Source organism: Anabrus simplex, chromosome 10 (genome assembly GCF_040414725.1).
Source record: "Anabrus simplex isolate iqAnaSimp1 chromosome 10, ASM4041472v1, whole genome shotgun sequence".
Lineage (NCBI taxonomy): Eukaryota > Metazoa > Arthropoda > Insecta > Orthoptera > Tettigoniidae > Anabrus > Anabrus simplex.
The window spans coordinates 814,298-830,702 of record NC_090274.1 but is presented as its reverse complement, the minus strand read 5'-3'; the positions used below and the strand labels follow the sequence as shown (position 1 = coordinate 830,702).

Below are 16,405 nucleotides of genomic sequence, written 5' to 3'. Positions count from 1 at the left end.
GGTCAGACAATGTTAACTAGCAACCGTGCAGGCTGTGATGTAAGGTGAGGATGGATGGTCAGCCAATGTCTCCTAACAGCCGTGCAGGCTGTGATGTAAGGTGAGGATGGATGGTCAGCCAATGTTACCCAGCAAGCGTGCAGGCTGTGATGTAAGGTGAGGATGGATGGTCAGCCAATGTCTCCTAACAGCCGTGCAGGCTGTGATGTAAGGTGAGGATGGATGGTCAGCCAATGTCTCCTAACAGCCGTGCAGGCTGTGATGTAAGGTGAGGATGGATGGTCAGCCAATGTCTCCTAACAGCCGTGCAGGCTGTGTTTTATGGCTGGTTGTCATTTGAAATTAGCAGCCGTTGATGGATACCATGGCCGAGAGGCATATTTATTTGAATTTTGCCAAGGGGAAAGTGTTTTCCTTGTTGGATAAGGTGATGTGGTTTGAATGAAACAATAAATGCACCTGACTGTTCCAGTCTGTGCTGCAGCTGGTCGCCAAGCTGCATTGGAAGCGAGTGACGCTGTTATACACCGCTGACACTAGAACATCTCAACTGGCCTCGGCGCTCGCCAGACGGCTGTGCGTCACCAAGGCGCCGCTGCAGCTACCAGAGTATGACGCCAACGCCAGCACAATGAACGTGCTCTCAGGTAGGGCGGTAGTAATGCCAAACAAGGACACCCTATATCTCGAATGCTCTGATACCGCCGGGGTCAAAAGACAAGAGTTGGCCAAGGGAGGTCGGACAGTGAGGAGCAGTGGAAGCAATGCTAAGGGCCATGTGGTCGCCAACCCACGCCCCAGACTTCAGAGTCCCTGAGACCGTTTATAGTCGCCTTCGAGGACAGGGGGGAGGGGTGGTACGGTATGTTCCTAGAAAATAGAACTCAGAGAACTAGAGTAGGCGAAGCGTTACCTGATCCTGTAATTTTAAAGAGGGGGAGTTCCTGCAGGGCACCATTATTGCACCTTTATAATTTCTTATATATAAATGTATATGAGTAAAGATGTGGGGCCACAGATAAGATATTTGGGGATGATGTATAGAGTACAGCAGACAATGGTATGTGTGGAAAACGTCCGCTCAGTTTTAATTATTGTATTCATGGGGAACAACGTAGGTATATAAGGAATGATCTTCATTGAGGTAATCATATTAACGACGTTGTTAATGAAGGTTACAGATCACTTCACATGGTTATTGGAGTATCTAGGGTTGTAGTAAGGATGTAAGGTCTCTGGTAAGACCCCAACTAGAGTATGGTTCCGGCGTACGGGACTATCACCAGGATTACTTGATCTAGGAACTGGATAAATTCCGAAGAAAAGCAGCTCGATTTGTTCTCGGTGATTTCCGACAAAAGAGTAGCGTTAAAAATGTTGCAAAGTTTGGGCTGGGAAGACTTGGGAGTAAGGAGACGAGAATCTCGACTATGTTATATGTTTCAAGCTGTCAGTGGAGAGATGGCGTAGAAAGACAATAGTAGAAGAATAACTTGAGTAGAGGTTTCGAAAGAAGGACGCATTCATTTATAGGACGGGAAATGTTCGATAAGTTTCCAAGTTCGTTGAAAATGTTAGGTAAACAGTTGATAGGTAATCTGCCACCTGGGTAGCAGTCCTAGATTGCTCAGTGCTGTCCGCCTGCTAGAGTACATCCACGGTATCCCCTGCCTGTCGTAATAGCGGTGATTATTGCTTTAAGACGAAGTATCAAGCCTCTATTAGTACTAATCGGAGAAAGAAACGGAAGGTATCGGCCAAAGAAGGACAAGGGACACGAAGGGCGTGAAAATGAAAGGACTCCTAGATCGCTAATACCGTCGGGGTCGGAAAAGAACAAGGGAGGTCGGATAGGAGGAGCCTGACACAGGACTCAGCCCAGTGTCCCGTGGTCGGCAACCAGAGTTAAAGAGTCCTTGGCGCTCCTACGACGGGCAGGGTCTACCGCCCCCACCCACGGGAGGACAGCAATAAGGATCATATGTAAACTTGATGCTGCTACTCACGGATGCCCTGGCAGAAGATTAGTTAACATTTTTAATCGTTTAATTTTAAGCCCGTATTGGCTGCTGACTCTTACAATTCTATCCATTAGTGATTGTAGCGCTTGGATAGTATCAGCAAATACAATTGTATCATCAGCATACCGGATGTTGTTTAATCTCACTCCATTTATCAAAATTCCTTCTTCTATATCTTCCAAGGCTTCTCTAAATATGTATTCTGAATACAAATTAAATAGTACACGTGACAAGATACATCCTTGCCTCACTCCTCTCAGGATTTTGACTGCTTCGGTGTGTTCTCCTTCAACACGCAACACCGCTGTTTGATTCCAGTACGGCGCCTTGATGCTTCGCTGATCTCTTTCCTCCATTCCAATATTTCTCAAATATCCATCAATTTTTCATGTTTTACACAGTCAAAGGCTTTCTGGTAGTCTATTAAACAAGCAAATACATTCTTATTTACATCTCTACATCTCTTAAAGAGGACCTGCACACTGAACAAGGCTTCTCTCGTACCTACTGCTTTAATAAACCCAAATTGATTAGGGGCTGTCTGATCTTCACACAGCCTGTATATTCTTCTGTGTATCACTCTCAAGAACACTTTCAAGAGATGACTCATCAAGCTTATTGTGCGGTAATCTCCACATTGGTTTCCGTTTTGCTTTTTTGGCAAGGTGATGAACTCTGATTCGAGCCATTCCGATGGAATATTCCCGGATACATAAATTCGGTTGAAAATTTTGGTCAACCATTTTACATGATGTTCATCCATCAGTTTTAAGAACTCTGCTTCTACTTTATCTGGTCCCACTGCCTTTCCGTCCTTCATCTGATTGATGGCTGTTTGAACTTCTTCTTCTAATATATCTGTGCCACTTATTTCATTTGTATTTTGTGTAAAAGCACATCTAGTGTCACGAAATAAATCATCTATATATTTTTTCCAGATCTTTTTCTTGTCTTCTAAATCCACCATCAAGTTCCCGGCTTCATCTATTAACTTTCCACCAGTGCCATTCCTGTATTTCCCTGTCACTTCTGTTACTTTCCTGTGTACATTGAAGCTGTCCTACCTACTTTGATATAACTCAATCTCCTCACATTGCTCCACTTTTTCTTTTTCTTTTGCCTCCCTGATCTTTCTTCTGATGTCTGCATTTATCTTTCTGTATTCTGCAGGTTTTCCTTTATTGACTCTTCTTTTCTCCATTAGGTTCAGTATTTCATCTGTCATCCATGACTTTCTCTTTTTCTCCTCTGGTTTCATGTACTTCTCTTTTATTTGCTGAACGGCGTTTTGTACTTTAGTTAATTCTAATTTGACATTATTGCTGGTGATGTTTTCCTCTGTGATAATCTTCAAGTTAAGTTCTACTTGCATGTTCTCTTTCATTATTGGGTCTTTGATTTTCCTCAAATTGTAGTTTTGCCTGTTCTTCGTCTTCACTTTCTTCATTTTGACTTTGAAAACTCCAACAAGTGGTGTGTGATCTGCACCTGGGTAGGTTTTCACTGCGGTGCAACTGTTCCTGAAACGTTTATTTACCAATATGAAATCAATCTGGTTTCTCACACATTTCCCGGGTTTGTCCAATGGAGACTTCCATGTATATAGTCTTCTAGGTGGGAGTTTAAACCAAGTGTTCATGATCACTAAATCATTTGACATCGCAAAACTTTCAAGATCATCCCCTCTGGAATTCCTCTCTCCTAGTCCAAACGGTCCTACAATGTCTGATGTCCTACCTTCCCCCACTTTCGCACTGAAATCTCCCATCACAATTGTCAGGTCATGTTTGTTAAGGTTTTTCAAAATCCCATTTATGCTTTCGTAGAATTCTTCTACCTCTTCAACTTCCTTGTCCATTGTAGGCGCATACACTTGTATTATGTTTATGTCAATAGGCCTAGCACTCAGCTGTAACATCATTACTCTGGCTGATACGGGAGACACCTTGCTACTTCCGCTGAAAGTATTACACCATCAACTCTACCCGAATATAGCACTCTATGTTTATTTATGGAAACATCGCATCTCACTAACACCAAGTATATCTAACTCCATCCTATCCATTTTTTCAATCGTATTATGTATTTTTCCTCCTTGGCTCATTGTTCTCACACTCCAGGTTGCCACTTTAATTTTTTCTTGCCACTTAATTTTCTTCATGCCTGTACTCACTACTGTTCCTCCTGAGGAACTTACTCCGGATGAATTTCGTCATGAGCACAGCCATAATGATTACTAGGACTTGCCATCAGGCCTTTAATGTAGTCGTTGTCCAGTGCGTTCTACATCTTTATGCCGTTGACCACCTTTGTGGTTCTTCCGCCTTTAAAGCCAGTTTTCCAACTCAAGGACAAAAGAGTGCCCTTTAAGAGCCAATTAAGGCGAGAGAGGATATTTCTGTCGGGGGTTTCTCCCTTAGCCTTTGATAGTCCCCTATCAACCTGCAAGGCAGCAGGCTGTACTCGTATTAATCCCCAAGTACAGGGCTGCCTCTTCCGCAATCTCAACCGTTCCGAAGTCCATCTTCTCCGTTAAAGATTCCGTTGAGGTCTTCACTCGTAACCCTGAGCTGGGACCCTTACCAGATGTTACACACCGGGCCAGTGTGCTCTGGGACTCACATAGGCAGGGGCGCCACTCCCTGGGTAGGACTACCTCTGAAGAGGGTCCCTACCTGCTACCTTACTACAACCCCTAAATACCCTCACAACCACGATCAGAGATCTGTACCCTTTATTTACGATCATACTTATGTGATTGCTCCAATGAAGATCGTTCCTCATATTAATACCTAGGTATTTAGAATGATCCCCAAAGGGAATTTTCACCTCATCAACACAGTAATTGAAACTGAGAGGACTTTTCTTATTTGTGAAACTCAACCTGACTTTTATCCCCGTTTATCATCATATCATTGTCTACTGTCCATCTCACAACATTATGGAGGTCATTTTGCAGTTACCCACAATATTGTAACTTATTTATTACTCTTTACAGAAGAACATCATCTGCAAAAGCCTTATCTCTGATTCCACTTCTTTACACGTATCATTGATATATACAAGAAAACATAAAGGTCAAATAATACTGCCTTGAGGAATTCCCCTCTTAATTATTACAGGGACAGATAAAGCTTCGCCTACTCTAATTCTCTGACTTCTATTTTCTAGAAACAGAGCCACCCATTCAGTCACTCTTTTGTCTAGTCCAATTGCACTCATTTTTGCCAGTAGTCTCCATGATTCACACTATCAAATGCCTTACACAGGTCGATCGCGGTACAGTCCAATTGACTTCCTGAATCCAGGATACCTGTTACATCTTGCTGGAATCCTACAAGTTGGGATTCAGTGGAACAACATTTACTAAACCCAAACTGCCTTCTATCGAGCCAGTTATTAATTTCGCAAACATGTCTCATATAATCAGAAAGAATGCTTTCCCAAAGCTTACATGCAATGCATGTCAAACTGACTGGCCTGTAATTTACAGATTTTTGCCTATTACCCTTTCCTTTATAAACAGGGGCTACTGTAGCATCTCTCCATTCATTTGGTATAGCTCCTTCAACCAAACAATAATCAAACAAGTACTTCAGATATGGTACTATATCCCAAGTCATTGTCTTCAGTATATCCCCCGAAACCTTATCAATTCCAGCTGATTTTCCAGTTTTCAGCTTTTGTATCTTGCTGTAAATGTAATTGCTATCATAGGTAAATTTTAAAACTTCTTTAGTATTAGTCACCTCCTCTATCTGGTCATTATCCTTGTAACCAACAATCTTTACATACTGCTGGCTGAATATTTCTCCCTTTTGAAGATCCTCACATGCACACTCCCCTTGTTCATTAATGATTCCTGGAATGTCCTTCTTGGAACCTGTTTCTCTCTTAAAGTGCCTATACATACTCTTCCACTTTTCACTAAAATTTGTATGGCGACCAATTATGCTTGCCATCATGTTATCCTTAGCTGACTTCTTTGCTGGATTCAATTTCCTGGTAAGTTCATTCAATTGCTTCTTACTTCCACAGGCACTTCTAACTCTATTTCTTTCCAACCTGCACGTCTTTCTTAGTCTCTTTACTTCTCTGTTATAATATAGTGGATCTTTACCATTCCTTACCACATTTAAAGGTACAAACCTATTTTCACATTCCTCAAAATTGCGTTAAACCCATCGTAGAGTCTGTTTACATTTTTATTTACCGTTTTCCACCGATCATAGTTACTTATGGTACTGCCTAATAGTCCTAATTTTAATATCTTGCTTTCTATCAAATTTATTTTTAACTACCACAAAAACAGCTTCGTGATCACTAATACCATCTATTACTTCAGTTTCTCTATAGAGATCAACTGGGTTTACCAGCACCACATCCAGAATATTCTTCCCACTAGTTGGTTCCATCACTTTCTGAGTCAGGTGCCCTTCCCATATCAACTCATTTGCTTCCTGTGGTTCGCATTACCTTCGAGTGCAGTGGCAACTCTGGCTGCAGTAGACGTGATAAATCCTATAAGCCGATAATGCCGCTGTAGAGTAGTGGTGTGATGTCCCCAAGTATACTAGAAATGTCTCCCATTTCATCGGGCAGGTACTTCCACAGGCTGATGGTAGCGGGTAGGGAAACTCAGATAATGACCTTATTTCTGGTTGATAGGTACTGAAGGTCATCTCTCAAGTAAATCGCTGTTTTGCTCCGTAGAATTGCACTATGAATAAGTGACATAGGGTGCAGACTTTGTCTCTCCTCTAAATATAGCCAAGATAACTGATTGAGGTAGGGGAAGATATGGCGATGTCTCGGTTCATCTATATAAATAAAGTTGTAGGGGGTCCGCTGTCTGTAATTTAGATTGTTTTGACAATTTTTCAGATATTTATCTGTTTTAGGTCAACTCAAGACTGTATCAGTGGATCCTATTTTTCGTGTCTGTTTGTTCCACCATCACGGGAAAACGGATCGATAAATCTCACCCAAACTTCATATTTAGAGTATACTCATCCCGAGGAAGGTTTCGATATGCAAATGACTTTAAAATGCCCGAATAGACGGGGTTTTATAGGAAAAGCAGAACAGTCTTCTTCCATTTTCTCTTACACTATTGATTTTCTGTAAAATCCGTGCACTGTATGTGAAACGTCTCTTCATTATAAAGAGCTTTTGTTATTTCGCTTACTCCTCAAATGACGGAGATACTGCGGGTCTCATGCTTTGCCCGATAGACCGACAACGAACCTACAGGTTACCATGGCAACGGGAAGTAACCTATTGCCATTTTCGTCATCACTCCTGTAAACTAGACGTTGCTGCAAGAGAGACGTTAGTCGGCCATTTTGCGGGACCCAATTGTCCTCGGATAGCATTAGGGGGCGTTGTTAATATTTGAACAGTACTGCGGAGTGTACTTCACACTGTAAGGTGCTATCACTTTTACTGTATTTCTACTCTACTTCTGTTTTCCGCTTTAATTTATTGCCTCTGCCTTGCCTTTTTAAGCTTAAGTCATCCTCTTATCTGTTTATCTAAGAATCCATGCGCCTAAATTTCTGCGCTGTTGCCGCCTTCTTATATCCGTAACTCACAACATCTCAAGTTATTGAGGGGTACTTTATTTTCCAATACATCCACTTGATATTTACATATTTCTCCTATCTCTGTCCTCACTTATAACCCCATTTCCTATAACTTTCTTAACTGCATTACTTTCTTTCTTAATTTATCCGTACGTATGCAATTGCTAATCCCAAAACCTGGGCACTCAGTTCTTTGAGGAAAAATTCCAAGTTGTTCAAGTGTATGACTTTTGGCCTCGGAAAATATTGAAATATGGATGCATTTTAATGACGGTGCAGACCTTCGTTTCGGGGTATTTTTTTCTAAACGGTAAATCGTATTATAAAACTGATAGTACAATTGCAGTTCAATTTGGAGAGATCTACAGCTATAGTCCTATGATTTATTGTCGCGTTTCGATTGTTGTTACGTTAGATAGCGCTGCAGTTCTCGATTAGAATCACATATCTCCAACTGGATTGTGACTGGCATTAGGAAAAGGGGCCTGTCTTTATAATGAAAACTCCATCTCTACTGTGAATGGCGGTTGCGAAATGAGCGTGCCGTTATAGTAGAAACTCCCGAACTCGATTGTGATAGCAGTAGGGAATGTGGCTTGCCATTATTGTCAAAAGTTCCCCAATGCCTACCTTACATGGGAAACTTTGTATGGCGTCCTCCCTGTTTTGTTTTTGGGATAGCGCCAAGAGACTATCTTACTCACTGTCTTTACGGTAATTTATGGAGAAATCCGTATGCAATGTAGAATACCGTAGCGATACATTTGCTAGTTGAATATAAAGTGCAGTTGTGTTGCATGTTCTGTCAGTGATTAGGCCAAGATTCTTTACGGAATATTTGAGACTTACTTCTGTTCCGTGGAACATAATCGTAGCAACATTTTTCTCTCCATTTTATTGTGGTTAATCCATAACATTTTTTTAAAATATTTGAAGTACAGTGGTTGATCACATTATTAGGTGAAAGTTGTATTTTTCACACTTGTTAAGACATGCACAATTATATTTCATTGATATACATTTAATTAATCTAAAATCGACTTTTGAGAAACATATTACACAATTTTCGACTTTAAATATTAATGAAAATCATGAAAAACCTAAGGGAAGTAGGAAAATGTAGTATTTTGTAACTCCTCTCCTCGACTCTATCTGGCATACTACAAATGCATCTGAGGCAGTTATTTCTAATTTCATCATCGTGATGCCATACTTTGATTAGTCTTTCGATCAGCTGGCTCTTATTCGTGAATTATGAGCACAAATTTTCCTTTTCATTAACCCCCAAAGGTTCATGATCGTGTTGAGGTCAGGAGAATTGCCAGGCCTGTCCAGAAGGAACCTTGTCACAGTTTCAGCCTGGTGACAAGGTGCCTCCTGGGAACCATTCACGAGCTTGTGGAAGTAGTCATTTCTCTACTGGTGTTGGTTCATGGTTCATACAGGCGGCCGGTACCAGTATTACTGATGATGGACCACGCCCACTTGACAATGCAGTCACTATTGTATTTCTCACCCTTGCGCCTCTTCACAAATACAAATCTGTCACCAAGGATGTGTAGTGATGACTCATCCGAAAAGCAAACCTGAACAAAAAATGTAGTTTTGTATTAAAACCTGTTTACTCTAAGTGCGGTCGGGCATAACGGTGAGGCAAACAGCTTACCCTTTTCCATTGATCAGCAGTCTGATAATAGTCGCGTCTTCATCATGTTTGGTGTCAGTAATGGACAATGACAAGCGAAACCCAGCTGTCATTAAACATCTCCGCTTGTCGAATGACTTTCATTGCAGCCTTTAATGACCGGCGCTCTGCTCGCGGCCACATTTACCCACCCGTTTAGGTGACAAATTCGTTCCTTGGTCAAGTTTTTTCTTACTTCTGTCCACTGTTGACTTTGAAACATAAGTGATTGATTCTATTTTTCTATGAGAATAATCAGTATTCTTTAAAAGTGTTTTTATTTCGAAAATTGGAGAAAGATCTTTAGATTTTCCCACGTTTGTGTTCTAAATATCGGTATTTTTAAGTATATACTGAACCATAATTAACTGTGTTCTGCTCTTGTAACTTCACTGTATCACATAGAGAGCATAATTCGCACGAGAGATGCAAGGACACAAATCAACAATAAATCACGTGTGTTACTGCAACAACATGCAGCAAGGAATTGTAACATAATTGGCACTTTTTGCAATTCTTGACCAGAGTTTTCATTATTAGGCTTTTTAATGTAGGGTTGATTGTTGATTTAACTACAGAAATGTGTTTTTAATTGCATCCAACCATAAAAATAAGCAATAAGTAAATACTTACACGGGGCCGATGACCTTCGATGTTAGGCCCCTTAAAACAACAAGCATCATCATCAATACTTACACGAGAATAATGATCCAAACATAAATTTTTCAATTTTTACCTAGTGGCCCTAATAATATGACCAACCAGTGTATTTTGATTTGATTCTTTAAACTGTCAAAATGAGAAAGCAGCGACTCACTGTTTGCAGGTGAAGAGGAGAGTCCGGTGGTGATCGTGGCCGGCTCGTCGCTGCCAGTGTCACAGTTCCTGAGGCAGTCCGAGCACTCTGCGCCAGCCTACTTGGTGGTGGCGGGCACCACGGGGCTGCTGCCCGAGCTCACGTACCTGCCAGTGGCTGCCCCCGTCGTGGTGCTGCAGTACACTGCGGGCAGGAACCACTTGGACAGCGCGCTCTGGGAGCAGCACGTCATGTCGACTACCGGCGACGTCAAGGTACAGCAAAGCTGATCATTTTTATCGATTTGCTTATCAGCTGTTACAGCTAAGGTTTCTGAAAAAAGGAAATCAAATGATCATAAATATGAAACTCAAACTGATGACGAGTAGCATTCAGCGCATCAGAACTGACTCACGAACTACCACGAAGAGGTGAGAGGAAAGAGCCGTCTGCAACTCCAACGCTCGTGGACACAGCTCTTATGGCGACGATCGGATGGGAAAGGAAGCGGCCGTGGACTTGATACAGTCTCAGCGTTTGCCTGGTGTGAATTAGGGAAACCACGCAAAACCATCTTCAGGGTTGTCAACAGTGGTGAAGTGATTATTGTTTTTAGAGGAAGTACAAGTATGCAACCATCCTCTATATCATATGGAAGGGATCCGGTACTTCAAGAATTGAAGGTATTGGCCAAAGAAAGAAAAGGACCATGAAGGACTCCCTAGGTCTCGAGTGCACTCGGAAAAGAACAAGAGTTGACCAAGAGAGTTCGGATAAGTGAGTAAGTGGAAGCAATAACAGGTGTCAGCTAAGACGCCCGTGGTCGCCAAACCACGCCCTCAAGTTAAGAATGCCTGTGGGTGTTATTGTACCGCCCCCACCCACAGGGGATTTTAATTTGTAAATTGTACGGTGTTGTAGAACAACACATTAAACGAGAAAGCCGTAGCGAGGGCAGAACAACAAGTGTTCCCACAGTTCCAGCTAAAACAAGAGCTGTGATACATTACTTGTTACACACTTAACACAATTACTGATTGTTTTTACTTATTTTATGGCATTTTATTTATCATAATAGTGCTTGTTAGGTCATCAACACATCTCCAAAAGGATGACATACACGTAACTTTTGCTAAAAATTTGAAAACTTAGATAGTTTACAAACAAAGTTTGTTGAACATGGAGACTTTGTTTAGGTACCGATTTGTAAATGATAAAACCTTATTTTAAACTTCTTATTGGCTATTTAGATTGTTGGATTTTGACATTATGAGATTCAGTTTTCGAGGAATTTCCCTTGTTTTCTTCCTTGTTGATGAAACAAACGCATTTATCCTCGGCCATAACACCAGCATTATGAAGTTGGCGGCTCTTTCCCACGTATCTTTCAGCCGGTTTAATTATATAACAGCGACTGGTAATTCGTACCGGAGCACGGCCTAGAATCTGGCTGACAGGAGGACCCTCACCAAGATCACGCGATACCATTTGTGTTGGATGGTTGCAAGACTAGCACCTCCTGTCAGTGGAGAGAAGGATGTTAGTAGAAGAATAAGTTTGAGTGGAGCTTTTAAAAGAAGCAAAGATATAAAGATAAAGTTGGAATTTAAGAGCACAATTTGGGGCAAATAATCATTTATAGGAAGAGGAGTTACGGAATGCGATAACTTACCGAGGGAGATGTTCATTAAAATTCCAACTTCTTTGAAATCTGCCATCTCGGCGACTGCCCTCAGTTTAGATAACTGATAATTGATTTTCCCCCAGACTCAGCGAGACGTTAGGTCGGGAATTAAATTGGGGAGGAGGACCAGTACCTCGCCGAGGTGGCTTCACCTGTTATGCTGAATAAGGCCTTGTAGGGGGATGGGAAGATTGGGAAGGGTAGGCAAGGAAGAGGGAAGGAAGTGGCTGTGGCATTAAGTTCGAGGTGGTGGTGGTGATTACTGTTTTAAGAGAAAGTACAACTAGGCAACCATCCACACTAATCAGAGAGAAAAAGTTGGAAGCGATCCGACACTTCGAAAAAAGGAAGGTATGGGCCAAAGAAAGACAAGGACCACGAAGGATGTGAAAATTAAAGACTCCCTAGGCCACGGAAACCTACAGTAATAGCGTCGGGGTCGGAAAAGAACAAGAGTTAACCACGGGAGGTCGGACAGGATAGATAAAAGCGACGAGCCTGGCACAAGTATGTAGAGGCAATGCCGGGACTGAACTAAGGGCCCCGTGGTCGCCAACCCACGCTCCTCTGGGGTCCTTTTTAGTCGCCTCTTTCGCTAGGCAGGGGATAGCGTGGGAGTGATTTTACCGTCCCCACCAACACGGGGACAAGAACGTGGAAGATAAGGGCCCCGTGGTCGCCTCCGGGGCTTACTCGAAATGAAATACCGACTTTTGGCATGCAATTTAGTGGTTACAGTTTTTATATCACCACCTTTCCTACGCTGTGAGCCAAGATTCTGATGGGACTCGAACCGACTAATCATAGAGAATGAACGCCCTACCGATCATGGCCACCATAAGGACCAATGTAATGGTGTCTGAGCTGTTTCCGTTCGTGCTCTATAAAAATGAAGATAGTGTACCAAGTAATAGCAGCTGGTTTAGAACATATGGATGCTACTTTGCCGCAGGAAGCCTGAAAATCCCGCTCTGTAATTACGGTAAGCGATGTTCGCGTGTCGGGATGGACCTCTTTAATTTGTATTCTCTCCGGTTGCAGAGGAAGTTAAAAAGAAAGTCTGTTGTATCACACGATACATCTTGGAGCTTATAAACGTCTATGCTTATTAAGTTCCAGTGAACACAATTCAGCACGTAAGTGACTTCTTGGTGTGGGTGATCACTTCAATGACGGCCAGAGCCTTCAGGTGGTCTATGGTCGTAAAATACGAGTACTTGGTGGTGGTTATTGTTGTTACAGTAAGAAAGATCCAGCTACGGGTGAAAAAAGAAATGAAATTTAAATTTTTGGCGTATTTAGATATTTACAATATAGACAACACAAAGACGTTGAAATAATTGCATTATTATGAAAAATAAGTATTTAAGGATACTTTGGTCATAGATGTCCACTTTCACATATTTTTACATTTCTGTAATAATAATAAATACCTTTGCTAGCGAGATGTGGTGTTTACAGTGCACTACGTCTTCTGGTATGGGCTATATCAAATTTGTTACTTTCATTGAGCTGTCTCAGTCTTATCCTTGGCTTCGACAATGTGAAAGTGACTGAGGTATGAGCGATGCTAGTAATACCATTCCTTATGTAGCCAGTCCCTGCTATGAATGGTGTGAAAATATCGCTCATAGGGTCGGTTGGTGCACGCATTTCAGTGGGCTTGGTAGACTGATATGTAATAGCAACTTCTGGCTCAGTGAGGAAAGCGACGGGAAACTACCTCACTCCTCATTTTCCTCGTACGCCTCTTCAGTGACACCTAGGCTGTTTATGACAGCTGTTGGCGGAGCTGCAGAGGATCAAACCAGCCTTCGGGATGAATACCCAACATACATACAATAATAATAATAATAATAATAATAATAATAATAATAATAATAATAATAATAATAATAATAATAATAATAATAATAAATTATTTGCGTATGGACCCTGGTGGATCACGCATTACATTTATGATTCGCCTTTCTAACAGAGCATATTGCTTTCATTCTTTCGCTGTGTGCCTGTTTTCTTTCTTCTGGCCACTTAGTCCCTGATCTTTTAGGGACTTCATTCTCTGGCTTTACTACCCATCTATGTATCTTGTGACGGTAAATGTTTCTGTCCACTATTTCTGATGGTTCTATCTGGGCCTTTTCCAGATCAGTTTTGACATCTTGTATCCATGGTACGTTCTTCAGTTTTTCGGTGTATGTCAAAATCTTGTGGGTTAGCCTTGAAGACGATAGTCTGTGAACGTGTCCATAGAATTTCAGTCTTCGTTTCCTGACGTCTGCGGCAAGGTTGGACAGTCTTTCCGTAGCTTTGCGTGATTTGAGCCTATACCCTTCTTCCTTTTTATCTGGGCCCAGAATTTTCCCCAAGATCTTCCTTTCCTCCTTCAAGATGTTTTCCAGATCACCTTTATTATTAAGAACCAAGATTTCACTTGCATACAGCACTTCAGGTTTAATCACCGTATTATAATGTTTGATTTTTGTATGTATGGACATGCACTTCTTCTTGTAGATGTCACGGGTTCTCCAATATGCTCTTTTGAGTTTTTGTAATCGAACTTTCTGTGCTTCCTTTTCCAACCCTGTTGGTTCTAGGATCTCACCGAGATATTTAAAGTATGGAACTCGTTTGATGTGTCCATATTTTGTTTGTAATTCCTGAATGTCGAATTTAGTGCAAATAAACTTGGTCTTCTCGAATGAAATTTTAAGTCCAGTTTTCTCAGCGCATTCCTTGAGGATTTCAATCTGTTTGATCGCTGAAATTTCACTGTCTGTTAGTATCGCTAGGTCGTCTGCGAAAGTTAAACAACTGACCTTAATGTCATCGTTCTTTCGGCCAAGTTGAATGGGTTTCCAGTGCTTCTGAACTTTTAATTCCTTCTCCCATTCCCGAATGACTTTGTCTAGAACAAGATTGAAAAGCAGTCACCCTGTCGCACGCCGGTCTTAATGGCAAAGGGCTCCGATACTTCACCCATGAATTTAACTTTTGACTTTGTGTCCGTGAGTGTTTCCTTGACGAGTCTCAATGTCTTTGGGTCAAGCCCTTGTTCTTCTAAGATGTTAAAGAGAGACTGTCGATCGACCGAATCGTACGCTTTCTTGAAGTCGACGAAACTACAAATAATCGGGGAGTTTCGGGTTGCTCTATATTTCAATATCGTCTTCAAGTTAAAAATTTGTTCAACACAGGACCGCCCAGGTCGGAAACCGGCTTGATATTCTCCAATTTTGTATTCAAGCTGTTCTTGTACTCTTTGAAGAAGACACGCGGAGAGCATCTTGTAGGTGACTTGAACGGGAGAATTCCCTCTGTAGTTATTTACATCGGTTTTGTCACCTTTCTTGTGTACCGGGTGGATAAGTGCACATTTCCATTCTTCAGGTAGCTTTTCTTCTTCTCAGATGTCCATGATTATTAGTGTGAGCTCCTCAAGCGTATTTGGGCCTATGTTCTTTAATAGTTCTGCAACTATGCCATCTTCTCCAGGCGCCCTGTTATTTTTGAGTCTGAAGACGTGTCTCTGGATTTCTTCTTTGGTAGGTGGTGGAGATTCAGGGTTTACGTGTACAGGAGTTTCTTTGGGCCATCGTAATGTTGGCTTCTGGCAATTCAGTAATTCAGAGAAATATCGAGTCAACTCCTTACAATTATCCTGGTTAGACAGCGTGAGTTTTCCGTCTTGTTTTCGGAAGCATAAATTCTGTGGGGTGTATCCACGGATTCTTCCTGCGAAAGTCCTGTAGAAGTCTCGCATATTGTGATCTTGGAAATCTTTTTCTATAGATTCCAGTTGGTCCTTCATGTATCTCCTCTTCGTTCGCCTGATTACTTTTGACGTTTCCTTCCTTGTCTGAAGATAGTGTTGTTGAGCCTCGAGTCACTTCTTACAGTTATATTTCTGAAAGGCTCTCTTCCGCTTTTCCAGTGCTTCTTCACATGCAGAGTCCCACCAAGGGTGTTTCGTATTCTTCTTCATTGGAATCGTCTCTTTAGCTCTTGTAATGATACTTGCTCGTCACTTTCGACGTCCCGTTGTACTCTAGACCCAATAGTAAACCGAATTTCTCTTGGGCGTCCATGGCTGAGGTTTATTGAATTTTGTCGGGTAGTGGTGGTGGTGGTGATTATTGTTTTAACAGGAAGTACAACTAGCCAGCCATCCTCTATATATCAATAATCGGAGAAAAAGTGGTAGGGATCCGACACTTCGAAAAATGAAGGTATCGGCAAAAAAGACAAGGACCACGGAGGGCGTGAAAATGAAAGATACTCTAGGCCTCGAATACTCTAATGCCGTCGGGATCGGGAAAAGCAAGACTTGACCAAGGGAGGTCGGACAGGATAGATGAAAGTGAGGAGCCTCTCACAAGTAAGTGGAAGCAATGCCAGGACTCAGCCAACCCATGCTTCCCATTTGAGAGAGCCTGGGGCTCCAACATGACTGGTCATTTGTGTCCTTTGGGATGTTATTTCCCAGGTATGTGAAGTTAGAGAAACAGGTTGCGCTGTGGTCTGTGGTTTCCTCCAAATGAATACCGTATTTCAATTGTCCTCCCTGCGGTTAGGTCCCGCAGCTGTGTTCACAATATCAAGTGTCGCGGTAAAATGTAGACCTTCACCACATAA

General features: G+C 41.8%; 1 protein-coding gene across 1 annotated transcript in view; it reads left to right on the top strand.

The window, feature by feature from the left end:
• Positions 1 to 16,405, top strand: part of LOC136882227 (uncharacterized) — a 104,435-nt gene that overhangs the window by 74,352 nt on the left and 13,678 nt on the right. Inside the window, exons 5-6 of the mRNA XM_067154784.2 lie at positions 473 to 647; positions 10,117 to 10,361. Of these exons, the coding sequence (XP_067010885.2) occupies positions 473 to 647; positions 10,117 to 10,361 (420 nt within the window). The remainder of the gene's footprint in view (positions 1 to 472; positions 648 to 10,116; positions 10,362 to 16,405) is intronic.